Source organism: Magallana gigas, chromosome 2, assembly GCF_963853765.1.
Source record: "Magallana gigas chromosome 2, xbMagGiga1.1, whole genome shotgun sequence".
Taxonomy (NCBI): Eukaryota; Metazoa; Mollusca; class Bivalvia; order Ostreida; family Ostreidae; genus Magallana; species Magallana gigas.
The window spans coordinates 16,402,157-16,426,316 of NC_088854.1; the positions used below are offsets into that span (position 1 = coordinate 16,402,157).

General features: G+C 33.1%; 1 protein-coding gene across 1 annotated transcript; it reads right to left on the bottom strand.

Moving 5' to 3' along the window:
- Positions 1–1,737: 1,737 nt before the first annotated feature.
- Positions 1,738–24,160, bottom strand: LOC105338464 (ADAM 17-like protease). Its single transcript, XM_066076959.1, has 22 exons — positions 24,010–24,160; positions 19,875–20,001; positions 19,632–19,765; positions 19,334–19,425; positions 16,214–16,314; positions 16,013–16,089; positions 15,454–15,575; positions 15,199–15,282; positions 14,999–15,097; positions 14,531–14,672; positions 14,285–14,434; positions 13,319–13,434; positions 12,891–12,957; positions 12,425–12,569; positions 12,099–12,197; positions 11,537–11,596; positions 10,681–10,754; positions 10,293–10,408; positions 7,529–7,607; positions 6,375–6,463; positions 3,610–3,663; positions 1,738–3,501 (listed from the first exon to the last, which is right to left on the bottom strand). Exons 1-22 carry the CDS (start codon positions 24,071–24,073, stop codon positions 3,343–3,345), a joined length of 2,250 nt encoding a protein of 749 aa, XP_065933031.1. The 5' UTR covers positions 24,074–24,160; the 3' UTR covers positions 1,738–3,342.

Sequence of the window (24,160 nt, forward strand, 5' to 3'; positions counted from 1 at the left end):
CAAATATCTTTACAAATGCGTTGTGTTTACTGCTTCATATGACACCTTTCATGATTCCATAGGTACAGTTTCTGAACTGTATGTACAGTATTCATCTCTGTAAAAAAAAAAGATATATAGCCTCAAGAATTTTAATCCCGATACCATGTTCAATTTAATATATCGTTTTAAAGAATTTAAGTCAAGACCATTTCATATTCCGTTTTTAGAGAGACTGTAAGCATTATGGATATATTTCATTTGTCACAAACTGAAAAAAAAATCAACATTTGTAGCCGGTTTCCTTCATATTTCCTTGAAAATGACAGTCTGTAAGACACCGATTTTTACCCAAGCTATCGTTATAAAGCATCATTGAAGGAATTCATATATCAAATTTCAGTAAACTGTAAGCCCCTTTCATTTACAAGATCTTGACCTTCATGACATCAAAAACACCTTTTTCTTGAAAAAAATAATTAAGAACTACCAATGCCTATGCTGTCAATTAGCTACAATAATATAACCCCACCCATCAGAGAAAGAGGGAGAGAGCTTCAATTTTGCTTGCAGCTAGTGCTAAATATATCTGAAAAAAAACCTGTAAGCATTTATCCTGTTATATTTATATGTTTCTTTTATTTTCATGTTTAAAACTGAACACTGCAAGTAATCAGGGATTTATCAAAGCTAATTTTTTACCAGTAAAGTGTATGCATACCCCCCCCCCCCCAAAAAAGAAAAAAATTGTAAAAATTGACCTATTTTAAAAAACAGAAAATGATTAAAAAGGATCAAGATAGAAATAAATTTGTAGTTGAATCTGATATTTCTATTTTGTCTAAATTGTTCTTTTGGACTTCATGAAAGTCATAAGAATCAATTACCACAGGAGCTGTATGTACTTCTCATCCGGGTTAACTCTCAGTGTCCACTCTGGGTCTACTTTGGGTTTACTCTGGGTCCACTCTAATAAACCTTGAAAGTAAACCCAGAGTAAACCCTGAAAGTAAACCCAGGGGTTTACTTTAATTATGTTAGGTTGGGTCTTATCTGTACTGTAGCTCTAACTCGATCCTTTTATCTTAGAATCATAGGGCGAGCATGTCCTCTAAAATACATTTGTGCATCTCCATGGCACTCAACTTAAGCATGCAGCTCTCAATATTTTCCAAGAGGAAAAAAATAGCCATCTTGTGATCCAGTAGAGTTATTTTAAACAATAAAATGCTTTCTTTGATGGTTCGTGTGTGATATGAAGGTGGCAACATATTACACAGAAAATACATAACCCACAACATAGGTTATGTAAATTTTTTCTGCAATGATCAAATCATCAAAGAAAGTGCTTAATTGTTTATATTTACATATTTTTTTTAACAAATTAATAAATTGATTGTAAAAAGTAAGCTCAATTAACTAAATTACTGTTAATGTAAATCAATATGATAGCTAAAAGAAACAGCCAAATTGTCTCCTAATGGAATTTGAGTCTGATATTTCACACAGTCCATGAATTTTCTTAGGTCGCTATAGGTTTAGACCAATTAATAAACATGGTGTGTAGATTTCAGACCTGTCTGTTTCTATAGAGCTATGAATTAACAATAAGTTTCCATAAGAAATAGAGGGAATCACACTCTGTAGATGTACATATATCAATTTTCAGATGCCTTTTGCAAAGTTAATTAATCGTTCATATTATGAGAATTTATTACAAATTTGAACAGCAAGTAAAGGAGAAAGTCAACTACTTACTGATTGTAATATTAATTTTTATTCTAAAAATGTATAAAAAATGTCTAACACTGTAAAAATATTATGCATTTGGTACAACGTACTATAGGTCTTTCCTTTACAGAAAATCTCTGTCGGAAAAATGCAAACAGTAGAATTATTAAACATCCATTGTTTTCCAAGACAGATAGAAAATAATGGATACAATAAGATGTCTTAAATGCACAGCTATGTCCAGAGAAACAGTTTTATTTTAAAATTTCATTGGTGTTTATCAATTGGCCTTTTAGATGGTCCCTCGTAAAACTACTTGATATTCTTAAAACACAGATTTATAGTTATTTACTGTTGATATTCCTTAAGCATTTTCTTTTATGCAGAGGAGAAAATGATCTGGAATTTTTAAAGAGTGAACCAAGAATAAATATTTCAAAAAAATTACTGATAAAAATTTTAGGGTCAACTTTATCATTTATTAGGTTCCTTAAGAATCAGGAACACCTTTCTGGCCATATAAGAGACCAGAATCTAACAGAAAGAAAGACTTAAGATTACCGATAAAAAAATAATTTTACCCCTTTCACAGTTAAAAAAATACTTCGATATTATATAACCATATTATTTATCATGACAAAATAACAAATGGCACTAGATTGATGAAATTAGAAACATTATTTTTAAACTTGTGAAATGAAAAACTATATACTTAAATACTAGCATACAATTAATGTCTTAAAAAAAAAATAAAGTAACAAGAGAAAAGAAATTGCAAAAGTATAACATTGAAAAATCACCAACACTTATGAATACATGTATGATGAATTTAAATTCAACACTAGTCTGCATCACTAATGTTTTTGAAAATAAAATAATTTCAAGTATTATAAGCAGGTTGGAGTATCATTCAATTGTACTACCACATGGCAATACACATGGGATGTATCTATTTCAATATTAAATATTTTCATACTACATTGTAATTACGCATTTATTTATCTTTCAAATTATTTTTATTTGACACAATTCCAGTTTACCAGAACTGCTGTTTACTGTTAAGTTTACAAAATAACCATAAATGCTATCATAATCAGTGATTTCATTTTTTCGTATCTTTTAAAATTCTAAATTTCAACTTTTTTCAATTGTAAAAAACATTTTATGAAAAAGAAATCTTTTTAAAGTGATGTTAAAATGATAAGATTAAAAAACGCTAGTACATGTATCAGTAAATAAATGTATAAAATGCTGCTAGTAAAACTTCTTAATCATTATAGAGACATGTATCTGTAATAACAGTATCTGAATATAAATTAATATAAAAAATCAAATGGCACAAACATCAACACACATTCATCACACATAACATTTGAAAAAAAAAAAAATCAAAATGTATATGTCACTGAATTTACGAGAGTGAATTTATCCAACACGGAATGTTTACAAATATGCATATACCTAAATAAGGTGATACATGCAGAAACTTTGGTACAAAAATACATCTTAAAAGTATTATGCATATACACTGCCATCACAAATATCACAGAATTGAGACTACACATATTAGATTAAAAAAAATTCACAAAAAAACCCAACTCTATATTTACACTGTAATCAGTTGCGTAGGGACTAGTAACTAGGGTGGGGGGTAATCTGGTTTTTGCGGGAACCTCTTCGTGACCCCATTCGGTAATGTACAGCCTCAAGAGGTGCAGGGACAAGCTTTGGAGGTATCTTCTTCTTCCTCTTGACCTGTCTCTTGTCCTCATCAAAGGTCAGGGTCCTATCCTGTAAAGCATTTGTAATCATTTAACGTAAGAAAAAAAATTCTACAAAAATGGAAGGCCTGACTTAAATTGTTATTCAAACTTTCTAAGAATTTATAATGAAACTTACAAATCTGCATTTTGCATTCATTTCTTTCCTCAGCAGCTTCTGCTTTTGTCGATCCTAAAAGAAATTTTGGGTAGAAATTAAAGAATAAAAGATCATGATAAATCAGAAACATAGGTAATCACAGATTACAAAGCTCACCGAGACGAGGCATCAACTTTATGAGGCATCACCTTTAAAACCACCTTTATCATATGATATGAAAATCATAGTTAATGATCTTGGATATTCATGGATACTGTTTTGACACAATATCGTATATCATATGTAAAAAAATTGTATGATAATCCTATGTTCATTTCATACATTATTATAAGATACAATGTTTATCAATACAATAATATAAAATATGATATTGCATCCAATGATACTTACAATATATATCATTTAATACAATATAATACTGTAATAAATATTGATGCAATATGATTTTGTAACATATAATATGACATTGTATCGTGTTATACATTATTGTATTTAATCACATAATACAATATCATAATATCTAATATAAATACAATATAGCATTATTTGATACTATATCATATCACATAATACATCACAATATTGTAACATATGATATTATATTGTATAATATAGTATAATTTTGTATTGTATGATATGATACAATATCATATTATACAATATCATATTATATGATATCTTATAATATCATATAATACAATTTCATGTATTATATAACAATATATTATATAAACCAATATCATATTATACAATATTGTATCATACGATATGCTATAATTATAATATACAATATCGTATCATATGATACAATATCATATATTGCAATATAATATGAAACAATATCATTCGATAAAAAAATATATTATACAATATCATATTCTACAATATTGTATAATAATATACAATACTATACATAACAATATCATAATACAATATCATATAATAATGTACAAAAAAATTGATACAATATCATATCATATCATATAACTTTTTACAATATAATGTATGATATTACATTGTATCATATAAAACAATAGTGTATCATATCATAGAATACTATATCATAGGAATCATGTTAAATCATTTAGCAACAAACACATCTATCAAGCAGGTTTGAGTGAGGTAGGAGAATTTTTAGCATCCTTGATAATGGAGATCAGGCTCTGCATCTGAAGCTACCTCTGCAATTCATTTATATTATAGTTAAATCAATTATGCAAGCTATTATCTATAAAACATGTAACCTGTTCCAAAAAACTAAACCTCATCCAGCATCCGAAACCTATGGCTCAGATTCAGCATTCAAGCCTGTCAGATGCATCAGTATCATGAGATGCATCATCCCTGCAAGTTTGGTGATGTAAGGACCAGTAATAACTAAGATATAATCATCAGAGGGCACCTGCTCTAAAAACTTTAACCAGCTCTTAAAACCTTAACCTCATCCAGCATCCGAAACCTATGGCTCAGATTCAGCATTCATGCCTGTCAGGTGCATCAGTATCGTAAGACGCACCATCCTTGCAAGTTTGGTGAAGTTAGGACCAGAAATAACTAAGATATATTTTTTAGCATCCTTGATAATGGAGATCAGGCTCTGCATCTGAAGCTACCTCTGCCATTCATTTATATTATAGTTAGATCATATATGCAAGTTTGAAATAGTGCTATTACCTACATATATTAAACATGTGACCTGTTCCAAAAAAACTAAACCTCATCCAGCATCCGAAACCTATGGCTCAGATTCAGCATTCAAGCCTGTCAGGTGCATCAGTATCATAAGACACACCATCCATGTAAGTTTGGTAAAGTTAGGACCAGTAATAACTAAAATATGATCATCAGAGGGCACCTGCTCTAAAAACTTTAACCAGCTCTTAAAACCTTAACCTCATCCAGCATCCGAAACCTATGGCTCAGATTCAGCATTCAAGCCTGTCAGGTGCATCAGTATCATAAGACGCACCATCTATGCAAGTTTGGTGAAGTTGGGACCAGTAGTAACTTAGAAATGGCTATCAAAGGGCACCTGCAACAAAAACTTTAACCTGCTCGAAAAACCTAACTTCATCTAGCATCCGAAACCTTCGGCTCAGATTCAGCATTCAAGCCTGTCAGGTGCAAAAGTATCATAAGACACACCATCCATGCAAGTTTGGTGAAGTAAGGACCAGTAGTAAGTAAGATATAATCATCAGAGGGCACCTGCTCCAAAAACTTTAACCAGCTCTAAAAACCTTAACCTCATCCAGCATCCGAAACCTATGGCTCAGATTCAGCATTCAAGCCTGTCAGGTGCATCAGTATCATAAGACACACCATCTATGCAAGTTTGGTGAAGTTTGGACCAGTAGTAACTTAGAAATGGCTATCAAAGGGCACCTGCAACAAAAACTTTAACCTGCTCCAAACACCTTAACCTCCTCCAGCATCTGAAATTCATGGCCCAGATTCAGCATCCAAGTCTCTCAAGTCCATTAGTAGGTCCAGATGCATCATTCATGCAAGTTTGGTGAAGATAGGACAAGTAATAAGTTAGATACAGGACCTGCAACAAAAACTTTAACCAGGTCCGGACGCCGACGCCGACGCCGACGCCGAGGGTATAGCATAAGCTCCCCCCGACTTCGTCTCGGTGAGCTAAAAAATGCTTTAGAGTATGTAAATGAGAATTCAATACAGGTCCAAGGTAATTTTAATATTTAAGTTATTGTCACATAAGGAGTTCACAAATGAACAACATGTGTTTAGCTTGAGATCAGCCATGTTAAGCTACTCACCCTGCACCAAACCACACAAGAAAGGGGAATAAACAAGACAAGGGAAAATGCCTGAATAATGGCAACCATGTTGGTTTTGAAAGTTTCCGCTGAAATGACAAATAAATCTCTCATGAATTTGTTGACAATACTTATAATAAATGAGATGTATGTTAAAACATATTTTAGATTTTAATTTTCCAATATGTGTACCGTTTGTAGAATTCAAAGAAAGTGATTAATTAGTATTATACCCCCAAACCAGGGTACTACTAAACAGAGAACTCTAGAGAACTTTAGAGAACTCTAGAGAACTCTGGGGATTTTTTCATATTTAAAGTATTTAGAACCTATTTTTGCATTTTATATGATAAAAAAGTTGTATTTTAGTCGAAATATATATTAAAAATATTTGGGTTTAAGTAAATATTAATTATTTCACGCAAAACATCAAGTTGAGGGAGACTAAATTATTCAAAGGATCATGTAGGAGTACGTTACAAGAAATAACATAAAAGAAAAAGTAAAAATTGTACGCTGTTGAAATTTTATATACAGAATGATGCTATCCTCGAGGACATTTTCCTCATTTTTGGAATGAATCCATTATACCAATCATCATTCGTGATGATCCAAATATATAGCAAAATTTGGTGCATTTTAATATATTTTGAGATGGCCCCCCACTAAAAACCAGACTGTAGAATTTTGTGTTTTTTACATATAAGGTAGGAAAAGCTATTACTAATCATATATAACAATTTGAGAAAAAAAGCTAATGTAGTATTTTTTTAAAACTGCTTTGATGTGCGGAAAATGCAGTTTCCTATATATTCCTATAATAAATGTACCTCTATTTTGAGATGGTCCCTAAAAAGAACCAGACGGTCGATTTTCATGAACCTTCGCAAATAAACTAGAGTTGGTTTAAATTACATATGGTTAAAAAATAAAGAGTTATGCTATTGTAGTTTTTCCGCAAAAAAACCCAAATCGGCCTCCTTAAATGAAAAAATCCCAGAGTTCTCTAGGGTTCTCTAGAGTTCTTTAGAGTTCTCTGTTTAGTAAGACCGCCCAAACCAAATTGAATAAGGGTATTTATACAGTATTTAAGAATAAAATTTGTAAAATTTAATTGTTTTAATGAAAAAAAAAATATAAAATGAAAAACTAACCTAAGAAGTCAATGCTGATTTTATCCAACAATTCAAAGAACCTCTCACTTAGAGAAGGATCTGTTTCCACACAAACCCCCTAAAAGAAAAAGTTTCATTAAAAAAATGGTTATATAATTAAACATAAAACACACCACACAGACTTAACACAATAAAAGAGTAATGATTAGTTTGGTCTCGTGAAATATAACCTGCTTATAAAATTACATCTATTGTTTTTTGGACCTAAATTCAATCATTTCTGGTTCAAGAGAACTATAGGATGACCTAGTTTTCAGGATTTATGATCTAAAAGCCAGAAAAAACAAGATATCTGTGAACCAATGCTCACTAGTGATACCCTCATTTTGATGTGAATAACCAAAATAAGCAAAGTTGTCATTCAACAGGAAGCTGACGACTGTTTGGTCCAAAAATGAATCCAACCACATGATTATCTTAAAGAAAAAATGTATCAAAATTTCAAGCATCTGCCATTAATAGCTGCTGAGAAATTTGTGACAAAAATTTGTTTGAAAATCTAGGCTAAAAAAAAAATAAAGTCACCATTCAATACATAGTTGACGTCTGATTTGTTGAAAAATGAATCCCAATATATGGCATGTCTAAACAAAGAGTGTTTTAAAATCTCAAGCATCTATGATTAATGGTTCGTATTTTTCGGACGAATAGTCGATGCGGATGACTAGTCGAATTGCCCATTTTTAGCCAAAATTTTAACAAATTCCTACGATACGTCGATTCAGACGATACGTCGATCTTACCACTTCAAAATGGCGTATAAAACTGCAGTAACATTATCAATGTATGATGCCACGATGTCCCCGATATTGCTTCCAATTATTATTAATGATCTACATTTAAACAATTACGCTTTGTACTTATGCATCATATTTTCAAATACCAGTAACATCTATAAAGTCGCTTGCATTGTAAACAATTCCCAATATCGCGTGTTATGCAAGTTGTATGAGAGTAAACTACTAAACTTACTTTGTCAGAAATATTTTATTTCCTTAAAATAATTATCCACTCTGACCATCGCCAGTGTATTCGCCATTACGTAACCAGCCACCTGTTGACTCGGCGCGTAGTCAATGTTTGTTTAACAATTTCCGGTATCAGAAGCATGCACCTGTCTCGTATCGGACTTCAAAGAGGGATCTCAAGTGCAGAAAGCTTAGATATACGACATACATACGTTTCCTAAAATTTTTATTTAACAATAATCGAAGAATTGGACAATAATTAATCAATGAACTTTAATCACTCTTATAACGGTACTCTTTATATACACAGGTGGGAGTGAACACGCCGTATAGATCTCAGTTTGGGGAATGATTATTACATAGTAAAACCGATGTCAGCCTACTGTATAAACATTAGTATTGATAATTGCCGATTACGTATTTTAAGATTGAATTTGACCATAAAATATTTCTTATTTATACTTTCCACTAACAACTCTTTACTAATAAAATAATAAAACTTAAAAAAATTCCCCGGACTTACTGCAATAATTTTTTTCGATTCAAATTTGGTTTCTGTTTTACTGTGCAATGTTATCTTCCCATTAGTGTCATATATGGAACCATGTGACGATGTGTTTATAAAAACGGAACGGTAAAACTTTTAATTGATTAAAGACAAATACCATTTTTTAATTACCGTTATTATAATGTATAGTGGTGTTAACAAATGAGTGAAAACGATAATTAATAAAGATGAACGATGAATCATAAAACATCAGAATGATAATCCAATTAAAACACAATAATGAATTCCTTTAGCTGATCTTAACTAATCCTTTTCTGCATATGGAAAACAAAGACATGTATGTATACACGTGAACCCATCTAATCGAAGAGCTGGGTAAAACTAGTACCCGCTAATGAGACCTGCAGATCTGTGTTGTGTACGTAACTTCAGACAAAGATCAGTTATTTATAACATGAATGTATTTTTATGACCTATTCTTCAAATCCACTTGCACCATTTTATTAGGTAAATAACAGCATTAAGGTGGTGCAGGACACCTGCATTTTGTGATGTATACTTCCTATTGAGATAAAAAATAAAGTATATTAAATATTAATTAAATATTTACCCCCCGAATAATGTTACCTAACATTGAAGCGCAGTGGGTTAGAGCATTTACATGTCTGTAAGAGCATTGGGGTCCAAGGTGTATTTTTGGTAATTTTACTATTGATATAAATGAATTTTCATGGGGGGGGGGGGTTGGACCCTTCTCTAAATCTGTGCACACGATGATGTACATGTAGGCACACAGAAGCAAATCTAAAACCGGCAACCGCCATGGGGAGGGGGCGTAATTTAATTTTTAATTTTGTTTGTAATAATTATATAAAACCATTATACTTTCTATGACATGAAATGTTAAGATTATTGATTACCTGAAAATTCACTGCAAACAGTTCAACCCCAAATTGCACATAAAGTGCTGCTCATATTATCATATGGGAAGGGATCTCATCCTTCAGTTATGAAAATAATAATTTTTAAATGTATTGCCAGAGCTTGCATGTGGCCTTCATTTTTAACTAAATTGGTACAAAACAGTGTTATCTAGGGGCAAACGCTTGGGGCGGGTATTACTGTCTAATGACAGCATCTTGTTGATTTTGGAAATATCAGAGTTTTGATTATTATAAACACTGTAAAAATTCACTAATATAAATCATTAACATATTTATACACTATTGAAATACCAATGCATGAATATAAGAAAAACATCACGCACCCCTGAACAGTACCCCGTGGAACAAGGCGAGCCATTGGGTAGGTAAACGGTGCTGTTATAGGGAGAACACGTCCCGGCAACAGAATTAAAACAGCAACGGCGACAGGAGTTGGCCACTAAAAGAAGATTAAATCTGATATACTGTAGCATTTCCATATCTGGGCAAATGATCAGCAATAATTTTCGTGAATAAAAAAACCAAGAAAAGTTTTGTAAATTTTTTTGATAAAGTCAGTTTTGGTTTTAGTTTGGGTAAGGTATGTTACTGAGGTTACATACGCCTACTTCAGAATGTGTGGGTAGAGTAATTATAGAGTGAACTGCTTTCCATGGATATACATGTACAGTCAATTTATAAACAACATCTCTATTTTAACACATGACTTACCATCAGAACAGGCACATGATGTCAGACCAGCGAATTCACAGAAAGGCTGACAATTTCCTGCATTGCAAAATCCCCTAGACAAACAAAAAAAGAATATATTATATTGTTATACTCAGTAGTATATTCTCACTATATAACTCTATATAGACGAATAATCAATAATTGTAATATTAGCTCTTCCGAAAAATATTGACCAGTCAATATTTTTTTTATATTGACCGGCTAGGAATAATATCTAGAGAACATTCCCTCTATTTCAAATAATCACCTCTGATTTGTTGATTTGTAAACGATGACGTAAATAACCTTTCGCGACTCCAAAACAAGGTGACATCATAATAGATAGTCAGTCAAGGCAAGTAAACAATGGATGCACAATGCGACGGTTTGCTATCATAACGGATATAAGGATTTGCGAATTACTGTGAAGGAAAATCAGGTAGAACATCTGTATGTAAATTCGTACGGTTGGCGGAATATCAGCAGTCACCGTTTGATGCGGAGGATATTTTGAAAATGAACTATGCACAAAATTGAACTCATGAATTCTTTGTTGAGCTGAGAAAATTACGGCGATCTGTTTTCAATTACTTTCTTAAATTTTGGTTTGTTTCTTCATATAACAAAACAAATGTTGACTCTGTTTTCGGGCAACATTGATTATATTCGCCCCCTTGGGACGAAAATATTGCCCTCTGCTTGGGGCAATACTTCATCCCTCGGTGGATAATATAATCAATGTTGCCCTCAACCCCAGTCAATATTTGTATATTATAATAAATACACATGTAGTTACAAATAAAAATTTTCCAACCAATTTCATGTTTTGCTTAACTTAAAAGATTGAAATACTAACCCAGGGCAAACAGTTCCATGAGGTTTGTTAGCACCAACTGGACAGGACAAACTGGTACCAGTTCAAAGGTCAAGGACAAATATTATTTTACGGGTTTATTTAGATGTATATTATTGTAAAATGTGTTTGTACCGATGTGATTTAATAAAATATATATATTGGATTGCTTACAACAATTATAACTGTTGTTTTACCTGAACAAGGAGAGTAGAAATGTAGTACCTTTTCCTATTTTCAATGACAATTAAGTACATGTATACTGTAGATTCCTAATCAAACGCAAGGAATTAATATCCGCGTAAAATTGCGAGAAATACCCTTCGCGGATTTTAAAATCTTGCCATTATTTTTTGAGTGTTGAACAATAAGAAAAAAGTTCCGTGGTCGCAATTTTATATTCTCGCAATTTGATACAAAACAGTGGAATCATGCAATTAAGTACTTGCTCAATATTAAGAATTTACAGTATGTACATGTATTACTAGACAAACAATGTGTATGTACAGTAGATCCGAAAACTCTGCTATTTCATCTTTGAGACAACTAAAAGTAAAAAGGATATTCACAAAAGGAATTTTGTTTGCATTTCTCTGCTCCATTACAGAAGACGTTGGCACTTTGGATCTGGCAACTGGAGGAGCAGCAACCATAATTAGCTGGTCTGTAATGACAAACACATGAAAACTGCCAGTCAGTTCAATTTACATCTCTCAAGATATTAGATCATTTCTATCAGTATATTTTCTTAAATAATACTTCCAACTCTATTTGTACCTAAAAAAAATTTTTCTCTTGAGTGGTGGGGTTGTTGGGTGTTATGACTTTCAAAAAGTCTCTTTGAATTTGCCCTTTTCTAGCCTATAATAAAATCATTATGAGTTAACTTACGTGCAGACGGCATGTTTGACACTCGAGTTGAAAGTACAATCTTGGTTGCAGCACTCATCTAGTCCAAACTTCCCTAAGTAGCCGCCATCACATTGTTCTCCCTGATCTATCCTTCCGTTTCCACACAAACTCTCTGTAGCTGACCCTAGAGGTAAAAATGAAAAAAAGCAGCTGATCAAAACTATGATTATATTGACTGGCACTTAAAATAGGTTTGTCTATCTGCAAGTTACTATGGAATCATATGTGATGGCCAATTTATTTAACTTTTTAAATGATTGCAATTATGTGGATTCGTTTGTACCGGAACTTGTAACAGCACCCCGAAAAATTAAGCCATCACAAATTTTAATGATTCCAATGTATATTTTCTTTTTGCAATATTTAAAATTTAACTTGCAAGTTTGAAAGTTTTCATCAAAATCAATATAATGGCACTAAAAATCCAATTGAAGGGAAATCTCACCAGAGAGGCAGCCAATTTTGGTACTGAGCACTCTTGAAATATAATTAATGCTGCAGCTGGAAAATTTCTGCAAGAAAATGAAATAAGCTATGGTAAACTATATTATAAGTTCAATTTTAAGAAAACTTAAATATTATGATAACCTGTTTTCCTTTAGACGGGTACAGACGGTTGGATTTACACCAGATGGACTGAGAGACAGACTATATAAATCACCATAGAGTGCCTGCAAATCTGGGACTTACTTAATGGATACATCATAACATCTACATGTAATTCTAAATTAGTGGTTTAGGCTGAGAAAAATATATTTTCTGAGAAGGTATTTAAACAAAATATAGCATGTTTTGTATTCATACTTAGGTACAAATACCTGCTAAGTCGGAATTTGTTGTTCATTTTTAAGACTAATTACAGGAAAATCTTACATCATTGTTGGAGTCATCACCAGACACAGAGTAGGGATACATCAGGTATTTTCCTCCGAAAAAAAATGGGGCACAATCCCCCGAAGTAGGGTCATGTTCACTCCCCCAGTTGTGTCCTTGGGATAAAAAAAAAATACAGGAATAGATACAAGTTATAAGCATTTTTAAAACTGATGTACACAATTAAGAATAAAATTACTGGTACCAAATTTATATAGGTATTGAAATTTACTAAACTATTCTATGAAAGCTTATTTCTAATCTCATTTAATAAAATAGAAACTATATGATCTATACTCACCAAGTTCTGCTCAGATTTAAATTTCATTCAAAACCAGGTAGAGTTGATCATGGAAAAATAAAATAATGTACAACATAAGAATCATATTCCGTTTGATTTATTGAAAATGAAATGCAATGATTATCTTAATTCTTCTCTAATCACATACTGAAATATACCATAAACAAGAGAAAAGCTGTCAATGTGATAGCAAACCGGGTTTTCTTTTGTGTGAACAGTATTCATAATCCATTTGTCAACCCTGAATTGATGAACACTACCTATCCAGAGAATAAGGGTACTCTATATGCAACATTTTTCACAAATAATAAGTTCAACAGCTGATTTTTTTTCATAAATTATCAGAAATCAAAATCCTAGCAATATGCACACCTCTTATATATGTACAACTGATCTGCAAAAGAACAACACCTTATCTTGAAAACTGTAGGAGGAGTTATCTGTACAATAGGCATACCCTATATGGAATATTTTGCCAAAAATTAAGTTCCACAGCTGGTATTTTTCATAAATAATCAGAAATCAAAATCCTAGCAATATGCACACCTCTGATATATGAACAATTGATATGCTAAAAGAACAACTTCCTATCTTGAAAACTGTAGGAGGAGTTATCCGTACAATAGGGGTACCCTATATGCAATATGCAGAAGGGGTACCCTATATGCAATATGCAGAAGAGAAAGACTGAGAGAGTGACTGACCGTGAGCAGTGACCAGCTCGGCTTGCCTGGAAAGGACAGTAGAACCGGAGGAATACATGGTGCTGGTGAACCCTGTGTTCAAGGACCTCTGCACTCCATTCAAGGTGGTCACTGTGAGGAGAACAAATAGGTATGAACACATAAATTACTGTTATAAACATTTGGAAAATGGTGATACAAAATGTTTAAAATTTACTGAATACTTACAGGGAGAGCAGAGACCGCCAACGTCATTAGGTCGAGAGCTAGCAATATAAGCCAGTCCTAACACATTGTTGTCGAATGGCTGGTGGGTGAAGAGATGAGCCAGGCAGAAATCGTTCCACTGATTAGCAAAGCTACTGAAACTCTGTATAAAGGGGAGTAACTCTTGTATGAACAAATCTGATACTGTGGAATCATTAAATTTTGTGGGGGGCAATTTTCGTGGATTGCTTAAATTTTACAGGTTCGTGGGGACGTAATTTCATGTATTCTCTAAAACCTACAAAGGAAATATCACTTTATTACCCTAATTTATTAATTCGTGGAGGATGTTAATTCGTGGATGAGAGGTACCCACGAATTCCACGAAAATTGAGCCACCACGAAATCTAATGATTCCACAGTAAGCCAAGTTATCAACTAAATACTGGTATGTCATACATGTATGATCAAAACAAGACAAAGACTTACAAGCAGCAGGCCTTTAGAGTCACTTCTCCAAGCCCCATTCTCCATATTGTAATGAGAGTCACCTTCTCTGACTACCGTGGGGGAAGTGTGAATGATCATCTATAACCAAGCATTGTGTTAAAGGGTTGTAACTCTTAACAAATGAAGAATCATAAATTCAAACAAGAATGCTTAAATGGGTCTGAATTCCTTTGACTCACCTCAGAAATAAGAAAACCTAATCCAGAATATCCACCGAAGTTTGTACTCTTGTAAATCAAATTGGCTTTAGCGATCACACTAGCCTACAAAACAATGTCCTGACCATTAAATACCCGACAGAATAAGAGAAACAGTACTTTTCATGCCAAAAATTGAAATTACCATATGCAGTAAGGAGGTTGTTTACTATTTGAATTATGCTTATAGTAACAAGCACTGATAAAAGACATTACAGAAATAATGTATGTTTTTACCATGTAGTTTGCTGTTGTGTACTTATTTCTATTCCCCATGCTCTGGAAGAACTTGTAGTCTGCTACGGTGATCAGTCGACAGTTTACGTTGTTCGCTCGCTTTGTTCTATGATGATTGTTGTCTGCAGGATTGACAAGAATAGTGAATACATGTATATTATAAACTGTGATCTTATACCAGTACATTCTTTTATTGGTTTCTTTTCAATCATCTAGCAAAATTTCAAAATATCAACAAAATATTAACAGTAAGTATGCAAAGCATGATTCCGAGAGCCATCACCTGTCAATTTAACTGAAATGAATTTACATTTTGCACAAAGGGTACACTTCCTAAAGGTTGAAACCAAAGTTTTTAATTGAAATTATCACATTGAAATTTTCTACAATGTTATGCATGCTGTGAAAGATGAATACATTTTTTTCATGCACATAAAGCATGATATCAAATGACAATCCTATGTTAACCAGCTGATATGTGGTTTGCCCTCAATGCAGATATGTTTGCTTAACCTGATTTCAAATAGACAAAGCATTGTAAATATAAAGAGACACCAACTTTCCATATGTTTTGAGAACATAATTTCTTTGCTATCATGCTTCCCGTTTTCATGTGTAGCTCCACAAAAGTTGTATCTGTAAACAAATAAAAAAAACACATAAAGTTTAAAGTAGAAATTCAGATTTAAAATCCCTCAGGTCTCTTTGAAACACAGATAGATACACAGAAAAGATCAACCTATTGTCTAAAGATACATACCCACTGGAGTTTGTTCCAGTGTTTGGCCATTTCATGTCTTTGACAGAGTACATAATCATTCCAGAGCTTTTCTTTTTGGACCTCATGTGTCTCCATTCAGGCTAAAAGCCAAAAAATACAAAAAATAACAAGAATAGAATTCCTGGGTCCCCCGCCGGTCAAGCAGTATACTAGTATCGAGTCTATCGACCAAGGCTGATTTAGAAACTTGACCAAGGTATTAGTGGTATAAACATTTGGTATAAATTTAATGAAAATCCGTCAAAATTTGTAGGCATGAGAGCGCTTACAAGGTCAATTTTTGGATAAAACGGAGTCATTATTGTGGTCAAAGTCCCATAACTCCTACAAAAAGTATCGACCAATGCTGATTTTCAAACTTGACCAAGGTATTAGTGGTATAAACATTTGGTATAAATTTAATGAAAATCCGTCAAAATTTGTAGGCATGAGAGCGCTTACAAGGTCAATTTTTGGATAAAACGGAGTCATTATTGGGGTCAAAGTCCCATAACTCCAACAACAAGAATAGAATTCCAGGGTCCCCCGCCGGTCAAGCAGTATACTAGTATCGAGTCTATCGACCAAGGCTGATTTTCGAACTTGACCAAGGTATTAGTGGTATAAACATTTGGTATAAATTTAATGAAAATCCGTCAAAATTTGTAGGCATGAGAGCGCTTACAAGGTCAACTTTTGGATAAAACGGAGTCATTATTGGGGTCAAAGTCCCATAACTCCAACAAAAAGTATCGACCAATGCTGATTTTTGAACTTGACCAAGGTATTAGTGGTATAAACATTTGGTATAAATTTAATGAAAATCCGTCAAAATTTGTAGGCATGAGAGCGCTTACAAGGTCAACTTTTGGATAAAACGGAGTCATTTTTGGGGTCAAAGTCCCATAACTCCAACAAAAAGTATCGACCAATGCTGATTTTTGAACTTGACCAAGGTATTAGTGGTATAAACATTTGGTATAAATTTAATGAAAATCTGTCAAAATTTGTAGGCATGAGAGCGCTTACAAGGTCAATTTTTGGATAAAACGGAGTCATTATTGGGGTCAAAGTCCCATAACTCCAACAAAAAGTATCAACCAATGCTAATTTTCGAACTTGACCAAGGTATTAGTGGTATAAACATTTGGTATAAATTTAATGAAAATCCGTCAAAATTTGTAGGCATGAGAGCGCTTACAAAAAAGTGTGACGGACGGACACACGGACCCACGGACACACGGACGGACGCCGGGCATTTCTATGTCCCCACACCGCGTTGCGGCGGGGGACAAAAAGTATCGACCAATGCTGATTTTCGAACTTGACCAAGGTATTAGTGGTATAAACATTTGGTATAAATTTAATGAAAATCCGTCAAAATTTGTAGGCATGAGAGCGCTTACAAGGTCAATTTTGGGATAAAACGGAGTCATTATTGGGGTCAAAGTCCCATAACTCCTACAAAAAGTATCGACCAATGCTGATTTTCGAACTAGACCAAAGTATGAGTAGTATAAACATTTGGTATAAATTTAATGAAAATCCGTCAAAATTTGTAGGCATGAGAGCGCTTACAAGGTCAATTTTGGGATAAAACGGAGTCATTATTGGGGTCAAAGTCCCATAACTCCAACAAAAAGTATCGACCAATGCTCAATTTCGAACTTGACCAAGGTTATAGTAGTATAAACATTTGGTATAAATTTAATGAAAATCCGTCAAAATTTGTAGGCATGAGAGCGCTTACAAAAAGACGGACGCCTGGCATTTCTATGTCCCCGCTCAGCGTTGCGGCAGGGGACAAAAAAATTGAAATTGATGTTTATAAAGTTGTAATTCAAAATATGCAGAAGGAAAAAGATAGTGATCTGATTAAAATTTGCAATAAATTGCAGTCATCAGTGTTTGTATTTACAGAGAATAAAAGAGGCCAACATTTTTATCACATTATGTTTGTAACAGAAACTAATGCAGATAATAATTCAAATATTGTTTGACTTCTAAATGGAATAAGGCTGATTGATATGCATGGGTTAAACTAACAAATGAATTTAAGTTAAGCAGTAAAGCTATCTAACTCAAATTTTGAAACTGCTCTTGGTGAATTGAATGGTTGGAACAGTTATTTCTTTGAAAAGTAAATTCAACAAATAGAATTTCATATTGCTTATAAAATGCATATTGTTTAAAGCTGCTTGGTCTGATTTTATATCAAATTTTATGTACGCTTTTAAACGATGGTTATGCTTAGTATATGTATAATGATAGACATTGCAGTAGTTTTCCCAGTCAATTAAGCCAAATTTCAATGAAGAAAAATACGTACAAAATTTTCTAACAAGACAAACGACACAAAAGGGTACCGTGTTATTTCGCCTCATGTTAAAGTTCACCCCTGACGACGAGACGGGTATGGTTGTATTATGACTTTGACATCGTTTTAAATAAAGGTCGAAATGATCAGACAAATTACAAATAAACATGTGTTCGTTTTGTTCGCTAATATTTCTGAAGTTTGCTTTCTTTACAATCGATGCATAGCATGCAAGTTAAATAACCCCAATTATTCGGGGGACGAAACCAAACGGTTTCCTTTTCTAAACATTCCCATGATGCATTTTGGTTTGTTTTTTCGTTTGCCCAAAAAGAAATTATTTTTATTTACTTTGAATATTTCTAACTTTGAAAGGAGACTGATTCTGCTGGTGTAAATAGGAGAAAGTCCATAACTTTCTAAGATAAATGGTTTGTATAGAAAAAGAATTTAAACTGTAAAAACAAAAAAATCGGACCAAGCAGCTTTAAATGTTTATTTATATTTTGAATCAATCTGACTAAAATCAGATCCTCAATGCTCCAGTTTATCAGATCCTTTATAAAGATCATACACCGACATATCATATTAACAGGAGCATCCAGGATCTAATTTCAATCAGATTGATTTTGAGTTAACAACAGAAAATTTTATATCATTTTCATAAAATTTTCAAATTTATTCATTGAACAATATAACAAAGTCAACTTTGTGAGTTAATACCCTGCATTGCAGTATCTCTTACAGTATCAGGATTAAGTGAAACACTCAAAACATATTACACACACATACATCTACCTCACCTCTACAACAATGTCTTCCCCTTCTGAGCTGATGGTTGCTGTCATCGTATTGTCCTCGTCAAAGTAAGCATGCACATTGCTTTTCTTGTCACCTAAAGATACAAGCAGTCTCAAATGAATTGTTGCAGGTCAGCTGTCTATCATATTACACTCAAAAGAAAAAAAACAACCACAACACCCATAGAATTTTTCTTTATTACTTATTCTTTATTAATCTTTATAAGAACTCTATCTTTCATGATTATCATATATTCTTATCTACCAAGTATATTTTTCTTCCCAAAGTAAATTAACATACCTTCAAGTACACCCTCAAAAAAATTATTTTTGTTGAAAATAAATGATTTTCTTCTACCACTTCCATCATCAAACACTGTCTTTAAGTCATCAGCAAATAATCCTGTTACTGGTTTCAGAATAACAGAATAATTTCTGGAAGATAAAAATCACAACGAATTGGTAAAATCGTGTCCAAAGAGACTAACAGGTTATGAATTGTGTACATTTAACTTAATATAAATTATGTGTAATATTGACATACCTTTTATTTCCAGCAAACTTTACCCTCTTTCTTGGCACTGACATACCAGACACGTCTCTCTCAGATATACTATGTATCTCAAAATCTGTGACACTGTCATATTGACGAAGTGTTTGAGTCAAATCCCCTGCAAATTACATTTTCAATATTCAATTTCAGTTGACACGTAACATAATTGGTTCTCAGTCACTGGATATTTGCATGGATTATCTGTGCTTTTGTGTAATATTATGCAATACATTCCAAAACAGATATGCATGAAATAATAAACCTAACAAAAGGCAGTCTTAGTTTCTTTTTTTTATACTGAACAAGTTCAATTTTTTGAATATGTGAATTTTGTATAATTGGGTTGTACAGAGAGAGAGAGAGAGAGAGAGAGAGAGAGAGAGAGAGAGAGAGAGAGAGAGTATTCATAATCCTTGTTGATAAAACTAAAATATTTGCACCTTTACTCAGTGTAGCAAGCATAGACTTAAGGCAATATGCTAAAGCTGTTTTGTTGTTGCAATTATACTAATTACATTCTAATGGTATACATTTATATTCTTAATAATGAACATTATCCATGCTATACATATTTGCATATTTGACTTTGATCTGTTTAATGGTATTAAAGACTGTCTGACTGCACTATAGCATTGAATCATGATTTTTTGAAGTATACAGTCTCATAACTGCAGCGATGTGTGCATACATTGAGTCATGCACGTTATGAAAATTTGTATGCACACATCGCTGCAGTTATGAGACTGTATACTTGAAAAAAATCATGATTCAATGCTTATATTTACATTTTTAGAAATTCATGCCTTGTCTGCAAATGTGATTTATACGTACCTTAAAATTCCTATCTTATCCAAAGGAAAGTTCATATTAATGGAAGAGTCACAGTAACAGCCACAAGCGTAAACATTGATTTTTGCTTGTGACATTGCAATTTACAGTGTTCAACGTTTGTGCTGTCATAATAAATTTAAACTTGTCGTTTTAACCTTTGAGTACCATGTGTGCATTACATAGAGAATAATACATACCCTTTTCCATATCACAGCTTGTATCTGCCTGAGACTCCAATATCAGCCCGAGGGCCGAAGGCCCGAGGGATGATATTGGTCGAGGGCTGATACAAGCTGTGATATGGAAAAGGGTATCTATTATTATATTTATTACATACTTAGTAATAAATTAAAAAAAAAAAATATTAACTTGAACAAATTGATAATTCATATTATTTGAAAAAAGTCTGCACATGTACATGTATTTTAAATTAATAAAAATATGAGTTCTTCTTGTTTTAACAAACATGAAGCTACAGAAAGGAATTTCATCAGGTTTTAAAAGTTGACTGCTTTAAACATTAGCTAGCACTTTAAGTTTTCAACTGCACTTAAAAATGTCGACTGCAACTAAAAATATTTCATTTTTTGTCTGTAAACATGCAAAAATGCCGAAGCGAAAAAAGGCAGAGGAGTTCCGAAAGGGGTGTGATACGGATCCGTATCAGCCCTAGAGGGCTGATAACCTGTATCAGCCCCTGAGGCCGATACGGATTTTGTGATGTCATCTGTATCACATATGCCAAAAACCTGTATTTATTACTAAGTATGTAATAAAGTGTTATAACTGCCATAGCTTTCAACACACTTTACAAGCAAAAAATATAAGGAATGTAAATATAATTAATTTAACATCAGAAGTGTATTTATAAAAAAAATTTAAAGAACTATATATGATAAGAGTTAAATTTGGCCACTGTCATAATTCGCCATTTTTTAAGTGTTTCAGGAACAATAAAATGTTAACTAATTTTTTAGAAGAGTTGATATAAAATGTATTTTTCATCTATTTATTTGATTTATTTGCACTCATTTGCAGTATATGACGTCAGAAGTGACGCCATTTCTATAATTCAATCAAAATCAGCCAAAATTGACATTTTTCTTAACTATTTACGAATGGGAAATATAGAGCGCATGCTTGAACAAGGAAAATTTTTTTGTCACTTATTAGTCTTGGCTAGATACATCTCTGATTAAAATATTTTATTTGTTCAAGAATGCGCTCTATGTTTCCTGAAGGAAAAACTGCTTGAAAACAAGCTGTTTTACGCTAAAAATGCAAAAATGGCGGGAAAGGTTGTCTTTACAATGTCGTATTTCTAAATTGTGGGCACTTGAACCAAAATGAATATTATGTAAACATATCACATACATATCTGTACTAAGAAAACAAAGAATGATAGTAAAATGATGATGTTCATTTTAGGGGGCCATTTTAGGCCCTTATCATATATAGTCCTTTGTGTTAGGTTGGCTCAACTAAGAAGAAATTAATTAAGTTACTTGATTATGATAGATAACATGATGCGTAAGAGGTATATCTAAATTCAATCGCCTCAGGCAGATACGAATTCATAATCTGCAGTTCTACATATATTAACCACTTAAATATGATGAACTTCAACTTAATTGATTTTTACAAACAAATTAACAAAACATAAAAATTGTCACCTTGTGGCGTACATTCTTAAAAAAAGAACGTGTCTTGAGGTACCTTATATCATTGTTCAATATTCAAACTGTGTTAACTGACAAAATTATTTGGAAAATTCTTTCGAACTGCTACGTTCTTCTCATGATCTTAACTATGCAAATACATGTACAGTAGTTGGCCATGAATGAGTTTGCAAAATGGCGGCGTCGTCGATGTAAACAAACTTCGTCTGCTAAAATCAAACTCCGATATTTGATCTTAAAATTATAAATCACTTACCTTCTTGTTTAGTATTTAGTTATCTGCCCTTTTGTGCATATTACACTTCTAATTCTGCGTGGAGTGCTGTCATACAAGCTGCGAATGTAGTGAATAGGCAATGCAGTTTCAAGTCTTCGGCGTTTTTAATTTCAGATGTTCCTCTCTGTATGCGAATTTCAAGGTTTCCCAGACATTTTCAATTATGTTCAGATCTGGACTTTGGGCTGGCCATGGTAATGTGCTTATATTGTTGGTGATTTTCCAAGCATTGGCCCTAGCAGACACATGACAAGGGGCGTTGTCTTCCTGGAAGATCCAGGGTCGGTTCGGGAAATGTTGTGCGACCACAGGCCATAAATAATCATCAAAGATAGAAATATATTTATCAGTGTTCATGTTGCCGTCAACTGGTGAAAGGGTTCCTACGCCATGGTATGATATGCACCTCCAAAACATAACAGATGCCTTGCAGGTGCGCTCGATCCCTGTCTCTAAATTCACCCAAGCACTCGGGTCGTAGACGTTCGTCAGCCTTCCTCCAGACGTATATTTTATTGTTGTTACCCAACATAATTTTCGTCTTATCACTAAAGATGACTCGAGACCAATTTTCACGGACAGCCCATGTTAATTTCTGTCTACAAAAACGTTTCCGTCGCTCTCGATTTACGTGCGAGATAGTAATTCGCTTTGAAACCACACGCCTCCTATATCCATCATCACATAGTCTTCTTCCTACAGTTCTTTCAGATATATTACACCCCGTTATGTTATTAAACCTACTTGTAAGATCTTTTAATGTTTGTCGTCTGTTGCCTTTCACACGTCTAAATAAAACTCGCTCATCTCGAGGTGTTGTTTTTTTCTTACCCCCACTTCGCCGCTTGTTTTCTGTAGTTCCTCTCTCGTTCACCCTTTTCAAAAATTTCTGAATTGTTCTGCTGTTTATATTAGTGAATTCCTGAATTTTATAGCTTGAAAAACCGTTATTTGATAAAGATAAAATGATTTCTTTTTGTTCTTTTGTCAATTCTTTCCCGTGGGGGCCATTGTTTCTATGCAGACGATAAATTGTTTACCAAAGGGGAATAATTCAGAAAATAAAACAAAACAATCCAAAAACTATAAAACTATTAATTCGGATAAAATTGAACTCGATACGTTCATGATTTACTGTAAAGTTTTACTCTCAACTTTCCAAGCGGACAATATTTGTTAACGCCGCCGCCATTTTGCGAACCCATTCATGGCCAACTACTGTACATGCACATGCAAATGCTAATCTAGCCTATATGTACATGTCGGTCATCGGGTACAATTTTGCAAAAAGGTATAGAACATTCACTCCCTTCTATTACACTTATGAGTAAAAACATACCTGATACTTGTCCAATAACCACTGAAATATGAACGATTAAAGTTATAACACTTAAACAAGCCATATCTATTTAAGTTTGTAGACTGAACAAGTTTGTATTGGATACGCCATCAGTGTTAATCCTTTTTGTGAAGAATTTGCCATTCATTTT

Excerpts from the sequence above, each read along its gene's own strand:
- LOC105338464 (XM_066076959.1), bottom strand. The coding sequence starts at position 24,073 with ATGGCTTGTTTAAGTGTTATAACTTTAATCGTTCATATTTCAGTGGTT. Across the intron at positions 16,315-19,333 it reads GGGAAGACATTGTTGTAGAG|CCTGAATGGAGACACATGAG; the intron begins GTGAGGTAGATG and ends TTTGGCTTTTAG. Across the intron at positions 3,502-3,609 it reads TGAATGCAAAATGCAGATTT|GATAGGACCCTGACCTTTGA; the intron begins GTAAGTTTCATT and ends AATGCTTTACAG.